Raw genomic sequence first — 8,111 nt, forward strand, 5'->3', positions numbered from 1 at the left:
TTAAGCGCTCTGAGACTAGCAGAAGGCATGCTAGAAAGTCTTGCGAGGAAAATGGACGATCTGCGAAAGGCAAGTTTTGGAACCTTTATCTTAAAGTACTCTGTTTGGTGTTTTAATTGTGTAAAATTATATTTTTAGGTTGTTGATCTCATGGAATTACGATCTATCGCCGAACGAGAATTGACAAGACTCGAAAAAGATGCAAAACTGATGCGCGCCATTTACCCAAGATGGATGTTATTAAAAGGCAATTCGTTTTTTTTATCTGGTCGACAGAATGCGGCAATGTCAACCTATAATCACGTCAGTGTTCTTTCCTTACATTTTTGTACGGTTTTACGGTAGACTAAGTTGGGCCAAACAATCAATTTAAAATATTACAGGCATTAGAAGAATCGCTACGAATCAATAGTTATTTGGAAGAAGAGTTAATACGTGCAGCCACGACCAATTCGAGATTTTGGATTCAAAGTGCAAGGACTGGCAATTTTATGCACTGGAGAGAAGGTTGCGAACACGCACGAACATCTTGGCATCATATTATGTACAGAATAACAACTTCACGGTCTTAACACTGTAAATTGAAAGCAAATAAAAGTTAGTATAAGAATATTTTATTTGTATCCACTGTTTGCCATTTGGAAACCATCAGTTTTGCTATACTTAGCCAAACAGTCAATCTTTTATATATTATAATGATATACAATTTATATAAACCCAAATGCTGAAACATTGTATGAAATTGTTGGAATTAATGGTAATTTATTTCATCAGATGGCTATAACTAGCGTGTCTATGAAAACTTTAAGAATAATCATAAAACAGAGGTATATAAAATGAATGTTTTCGTTCCAATAAAACTGGAACCAAACTGGAACCACGTCTAGTATAGTTTGACATATGACATTTGCTGTGTTGGCATTTTACTGTTTTGATGAAATTGAAATGTTTGGTGGCAATACTATTTCCCATAAACGTCAATTTGACATGTAGCACCTAAAAGTTCAAAAATCGTTTACATTTAAAAGTATTTATTTTATTCCTAGAAATAACTTTATTTTAAGTATACATAAATATATGTCATAAGTACATCTACAGATAAAAGCATAAATGTATTTCTGATACATTTTACTCATTAAAACTCATTAAATGTTGTTTACAATTTTACAAAGGTATTTTGAAAACGATAAAGTCACCTTGACCTTTAAATGACTATGTATCGTTTTGCTTAATAATTTTCCTATCTTATCGATAATTACTGTCAAGCAACAAGTTACTTTAACTCAGTTAAATATTAAGTTTATTAATATCGACCAGGCATAATGTCTGTTGTTCAACAAAAAGTTGTTTTTGTGGGCACCATCGCCTCTTCAAGTGCTTTGGACCGGTTAACTATTTTAAAAGGCTTTATAGCCATCGAGAATGGAAAGGTTAGTTTTGTAGAACATTATAGAACGGTATTGCTCTAAATTTTAATCTCTCTCACTTTTCTTTTTTTATTATCATTATTTTGTATTTATGGACTAACTAAAAAGGTTTTCTCTAGTCTGCCAGGATAAAATTAATAATACCGGCTAATTATAAAGATTATACTTCGTTTAATACAGATAAACATCATGGCAATTTTTCATAAATCAAACTTGTATAAATATTGGTATAGTACTCCAGCATTGTATGCAGATAATTGGTTCTAATTGTTAATATTTCAAATATTCCATTATTTTTGCCTCATATTTGCCTAATACTGTCACAAAATACCTTTTCAGATAACTAAAATAGGTTCTACTGAAGAATTAAACACAAACAACACATCAAAAGAATTATTGGACTTCAAAAAAGTAGTTCTTGATGAAAATCAACTGTTAATACCTGGTTTTATAGATTGTCATACCCATGCACCTCAGTTTCCTAATATTGGCCTAGGTCTAGACCGACCTTTACTTGAGTGGCTAGACAAATATACATTCCCCTTGGAAAGTAAATATGTTGATGTTAACTTTGCAAAGAGTATATACAGAAAAGTTGTGGTTAGTATTTTTTTTTATCTTTTACACAAATGACTTAATTTATATATAACTAAATGTCTCCATTCCTCCACCTGCAATTTAAAAAAAAACATAATAAGTAGCCTATGTGTTCTTACAGACTTTGTTCTACATCTAAAGCATATTTGAGATATCCATTGAGTTGTTCCGGAGATACCTTCAAACAAACAGTCGTCTATCCATCCATCTAACCATCAAAACATTCATATGTATTAGTAGGATTTGTATTAAACTCTCTTGAATATTAAAATAAATTCAATATCCTTAACCTTAATCATTTAATTTTTTATAATACTGTACAAAAGTGTAATTACTAAATATTTTAGCAAAGGTTAATTAATAATGGTACAACAACAGCCTGCTACTTTGGCTCACTCCATCTTGATGGGACATTGGCACTAGTTGACAGTGCAATCAAACATGGACAGAGGGCGCTAGTGGGCAAAGTTAGCATGAACATTGTGAATGATGCGGGATATTATAATGATACAGCTAAAGAATTGAGAGATGTTGAATGTTTTGTACAGAAAGTATTGGGATGTAAGGTTAGTAAGGATTTTCTATACATGTATGTTAACGCAAATAAAAACCAAAAAAAAACATTATGACACTCAAAGAAGTGATATGACTATAATCAGCTGACACATTGTTTTGTTGTTGGGACTGAAAAAAACTTACATATCAGGTAAAAACAATTCCGTCCTGAGTGAGTTTGGCAATTATCATGTTACTAACACAAAAACAATGTTAAGTGTTTATTTTAAGCACAACTTTTTGGAACTTTGATTTCCAAAACATAAAAACTCCCAAGTGAAGAGAATAATTGTAAAAAAAATTAATTGTATCACGTTGTTATTGCATCTGCAAATTCATTATGCATATTTTGTGTAGAATAATCATTTTAAATCCAATATTATTGATTAGTTATTAGTATTATATGTAAATTGTTTTTTTTTCTAGAATGATTTAGTGTATCCAGTTGTGACACCAAGATTTGCGGTGAGCTGTGATGCTACATTAATGAGTGGTTTATCTGATATTGCTAATAGATATGGATGTAGAATACAGGTATGTTTTTTTTTAATACAACAACGTAACTTATGCTCAGAGGAGTAGGCAGAGACTATAGACATCTGTTTGGCGCTGTTTCAACACAATGACAAAAAAAATATTTACAAAATATAAGATTTTGTGATTGAATATTTTTGTATACTGTTGGATGTTATGTAATATATGTATTTGTGGACATATAATATGTATTTTTGTGCAATTTTTTTTCTTTTTTTGTCTTTCCAGAGCCATATATCAGAAAATGTTAAAGAAATTGAACATGTATTGGATGTCAACCCTGGCTGTAAGAGTTATTCAGAAGTATATGATAAAAGTAATATACTTAATGATAAGGTACATATCATACTAATATTATAAATGCAAAAGTTTACATGTATAGAAGAATGTTTTTTTTAATCTCCGGAATGGTTTAATGGTTTTGATGAAATTTGGCATACATGTTGAACACAGTTACAGAAAAAATGTGTGTGAGTGTGTATGTATGTAAGTGTGCGTGTTTGTTCTGTTTATATAATAATTTTCAATGACCAAGTGTCTTAATGTGAAGTTTGTCAGTGTATTATGGCGCATGCAGTGTACCTGTCCGAGGAGGAGATGTCACTGCTGGTGTCGCGCGGCGTGTCTGTGGCGCATTGCCCCGCCTCCAACACACGTCTGCGCTCAGGACTCTGCCCCGTCAGGGAACTGATACATGCAGGTCTTACTGTCGGACTGGGCACCGGTGAGAATATGCTATACATCTTACTTCTAATATTATAAATGCGAATGTTCAGATGGATGGATGTTTGTTTGAAGGTATATTCAAAGACTAAAGAGATCTTGATAAAATTAGGCATCTATGTAGAACATAGTCTGGAAGAACACTTATGCTACTAATTAAGTTTTTTTTTAAATTCCGAGCGGATAGTCAATACAAAAGTTTTTTGTTTTTTCTGTTTAATATTTACTATGGTATTAATTTATATTTTGTTACTATATTTACTTTTATGAGAAAATCTGGTTTAATTAATTAGACGTGTCCGGTGGTGATAGTTCATCAATACTGGATGCGATGCGACGCGCCATGGACGTCTCCTCACATCTGGAGATGTTGGAGACCAGTGTAACGAGACCTGCTCTCAACTGGAAAGAAGTATTCTACCTCGCCACGCTAGGGGGCGCTAAAGGTAAACAAAAAACACTTTTTCAATGAATTTAGTGGTCATCTATTGGTTTCTATAAATGGGTAGGAAATGACAGCTTTTGCTTTATTCTGACTTAAATGCATCACTGAGGTCAGTGTTGGCAACACTGAAATATTCATGTTATCTTATTTGTTGTGAAAATTAAGTTATGTGCAGATTCTGTGACCGTTGGGATGATCGGTAGGCCGATCAGCCAAATAGAAAAATCCTATAATATGAAATATGACGTTCCGCCTTTAATTATGTTTTCAGTCACTATAACCGATATATCACTTTGATGTATTAATCGGTTTCATTGTAATTGACTGTAATATAGATTCAAAATTGTTTTTTTGTAATAGCTCTACGTCTGGACGATAAAATCGGTAATTTCGAAGTCGGCAAAGATTTTGATGCTCAAGTGATTGACGTATTTGCAAATGGCGGACAAATTGATAAGTACGACTACACAATGGAGGGAAACGAACAAGATCGTGTGTCGCAGCTGTTACAACGCTTCATATATTTGGGCGACGATAGAAATATAACACAAGTGTATATTAAAGGAAGAAAAGTAAAAGGTTGACAAAAATGTGATTAAAACATTCCAAATATATTTTTCGTTGATTTTTTTTGTTATTTTTTTATATATCTTTTTTATCACCTCTTCTTTCTTACACAAAGCAATTAAAAAGTTAAATAAAAGCCAATGTATCAATTATTATTTTTTTATTTATTCTCGTGTAGTTCTTTACAATTCATATATAAAAATGTGCAAATACGATTGATAATGAAAACTGAATTTACAAGCGAAATACTTCGATATAATACTAAAGGAATTAAAATAATGAATCTTTAAAACTCCAGTTTTTACAATACAAAAATACCTTAGAGAAGATGACCGGCAAATATTAAATAATACATTCTGTTCAATACACAGAAAAAAATTTAAAATTGGTTTTGGACGACTTCCTGGAAGATTTTTGCCCACTGGCAACATTGTTTGTCTCTTCCTTTTTATTACCGCCATTTCTACTGTGAGAAAAATTTAATTTTTCAATGAATATAAACACTTAAAAATATCAGTGTTTCATTTTAATAAAAACATATTTTATTGGATGATTTAATTGAAAGCGTAAATTAAATAAACTGCAAACAAAAGTCGAATTCGATTTATGGCGGCAATTACGATATTTCTCTATATTATTTTGTGTTTTGTGAGATAAATAAGGTTATATTGTAAAATAAGGGAAATAAACTAATATAGTTAAGCGTTTTACGAGAAACATTTTAGAATTTACGAATACTTTTTATTTATTTGCCGGTCATTTTTGATAATACGAAGCACTTTATAGCTACAAATACATTAAAGCTCTTGAAAATTTCTTACACGACCAAAAAAAACTAATTGTATTTCACAAAATAATACTCAAGCAACTGATGTTTACTCATTTCGGTGGAATGATAACGAAATAATATTCGAGTGATAGCAAAATACAAAAAAAAATACAAAATATACGAACAGTCTTACAAATTATTTACAAGGCCTTAATATTTTTACAATTTCTTTATTTAATAGTAATTTTTTTTTAATAGTATGCCGTGAATATAAAATTATAAAAATCGTGCAGGATTAATACAATATTTGCATTGTTACTAACGCTATTTTTGAGGTTAGAATGTCAAAATTTAATCACCCCTAACAATATTAAAATTGACGGAGAAATAAAAGTAAACCGATTCCAAAGTGTTAAAATCTAATAAAACCTTTTAGTTCATTAATGATCAAAGATTTTTTTTAAATAATACATTCTAACCCCATAGAATTTACAAACTTCGTATGTTAATCGTTAACATACCTAAAAAAATTACGTCAAAACATATTTTCATTTCTCATTCTTTCTGGAAAAAATATGTCTTGTACTAATATTCCTTCAGTAACAATGCTACTGTGATGGTAATATAAAGACCTAAATTAAAACTACGTACCGGGCATTTGAATTGGCACGTCATAACAAAGAGCACTCTTCTATCCGATGTGCCATCATCAAGCGCGTAATACTCTGCCTAACATAATACTTAAGTCAATGAACACAATAGTTAGGATGAATTCATCCAAAAATGCTTCTATATTCGTTACAATTTTCACCTATTTTAACAGATAAATAAATTCAAATGACATTTAAACTGTCTATAGAGTAAAAATATACGATCTTCATTAACTACAAAACAATAATATGGCCATCCCGCTCATTTTCTTAAGAAAGAAAAGGATAACAATATCTTCCAGTGTCATGACATTTATAAATTACGATTAGGTAAATCTTGCTAAATTATGAAAGCGCCATTTTGAATTTGTCGAGTTGTCAAATTTTGCCCGTTATTTGACAATTGAAATGAAATACTGTAAGACTAATTTAGTATTTAACCTATTTATGACTCGATGTCTAAATCTCTAAGTTACAAGAAAATACTAAACTTATATGGCTTTATCTACAAGCCACAACAACCACGAATATTTTATAACAAAAATATATTGAGCTGCCTCTTGCTAAAACTAAATAGCAGACCATGTAAACAGAGAAGTTGTTAAAATCTAAAACAAAAATTAACCCTTTAAAGTGTCAGGAACCTATTTTTAGGACAAATTTTGGCCTAAAATCATTTCAACTACTTTTATTGACAAAAATATTGACTAATTTTTAATTAATTATTAATTAAAAAAATCACAGAACGAAATTTAAAGTTGCCTGTTTTTTTTTTAATTTGAAATATGGTCTGCTATAACAAACTTAAAATGCTTAAAAATTAAATAAATATCATTATATGTGCGATCGGATGTGCATAACAATGAAAAAAAAACATAACCTTAAAATCCTAATTATTTACATTATAATACTATTAAATTGTTCTAGTGTCCGTCCGTACAGACATTTTATAAATATACATACCAAGTCAAATTATAAATTAAAATTACATTATTCATAAGAGATTTCACGAACACCTAGCACCTAGTAATCGTATAGATAAAAAAATACCAGATAAACATGTATTTAGAAAAAATGGAAGAGTAAATTCGATTCCGTATGTTTTGTACCGTTTAATAACAGACTTTTTTACAATAAATAATTTTTGAAAAGCAATTTCTTGTCCTTGCAAAAAAATCTTGGTTAAAAAAAAAAGTTAAATCTTCCTAAAAAAAAAATTAATATATTTTTTCGTGTGCTTTTCTTTTTATTTTTAATAATTCGTTATTGTTATTAATAATTTAAAATAATACGGATCAATGAAATTCTAAAAGGATTATGAATGTCATTTCGTATGCACAATAATATGACACGTCATAGTACCTAAACATTTTTTCACGATTAAAAAAAACTGGAAATTACATTTTTTTTTAATTAAGCCAGTTACAAGTATTCCAATTATATTTTTTCTTTTTCTTGAAAAAAAAAAACACCACCCAAAGAGGTTAAATGTCCAAAATAAAGTCAATCCTCTCCCCATTTTGCCTAAACCCCATTTTAATAGTGGAATTCCATATTTTGTGCACACGTAATGCATTCATAAATTCAGTCTTTATTTTTAATAAAAGTTAATTTTCTTAATTTTTCCAAATATTGCTTTTGAAGGCTCTAGTTGAGTGAGCGTAAACTTACTTCATCGTTATTGAGGTAGAGAGAAATGCAAAATTATATAATATGCAGAAAATCTGAAGATTTATATATTTATTTAAATAACTACTATTATCATAATAGCATGATGATTTTGACATAAAAGCGAAAAAAAAATAATGGAACTTTTATTTAGAAGACTTGTGTTTTGAACTAGT

General features: G+C 29.8%; 1 protein-coding gene across 1 annotated transcript; it reads left to right on the forward strand.

The window, feature by feature from the left end:
- The first annotated feature begins 1,027 nt into the window (after window positions 1–1,027).
- LOC106116747 (guanine deaminase) lies at window positions 1,028–4,906 on the forward strand. The gene is made up of 8 exons (XM_013310728.1): window positions 1,028–1,430; window positions 1,767–2,027; window positions 2,372–2,590; window positions 3,006–3,113; window positions 3,342–3,449; window positions 3,672–3,837; window positions 4,130–4,282; window positions 4,642–4,906. Exons 1-8 carry the CDS (start codon window positions 1,323–1,325, stop codon window positions 4,863–4,865), a joined length of 1,347 nt encoding a protein of 448 aa, XP_013166182.1. The 5' UTR covers window positions 1,028–1,322; the 3' UTR covers window positions 4,866–4,906.
- The last annotated feature ends 3,205 nt before the right edge of the window (window positions 4,907–8,111 follow it).

This window comes from Papilio xuthus, unplaced genomic scaffold, assembly GCF_000836235.2.
Source record: "Papilio xuthus unplaced genomic scaffold, Pxut_1.1 DF827714.1, whole genome shotgun sequence".
Taxonomy (NCBI): Eukaryota; Metazoa; Arthropoda; class Insecta; order Lepidoptera; family Papilionidae; genus Papilio; species Papilio xuthus.

Excerpts from the sequence above, each read along its gene's own strand:
- LOC106116747 (XM_013310728.1), top strand. The coding sequence starts at position 1,323 with ATGTCTGTTGTTCAACAAAAAGTTGTTTTTGTGGGCACCATCGCCTCT. Across the intron at positions 3,450-3,671 it reads GTAATATACTTAATGATAAG|TGTATTATGGCGCATGCAGT; the intron begins GTACATATCATA and ends GAAGTTTGTCAG. Across the intron at positions 3,838-4,129 it reads TACTGTCGGACTGGGCACCG|ACGTGTCCGGTGGTGATAGT; the intron begins GTGAGAATATGC and ends TTAATTAATTAG.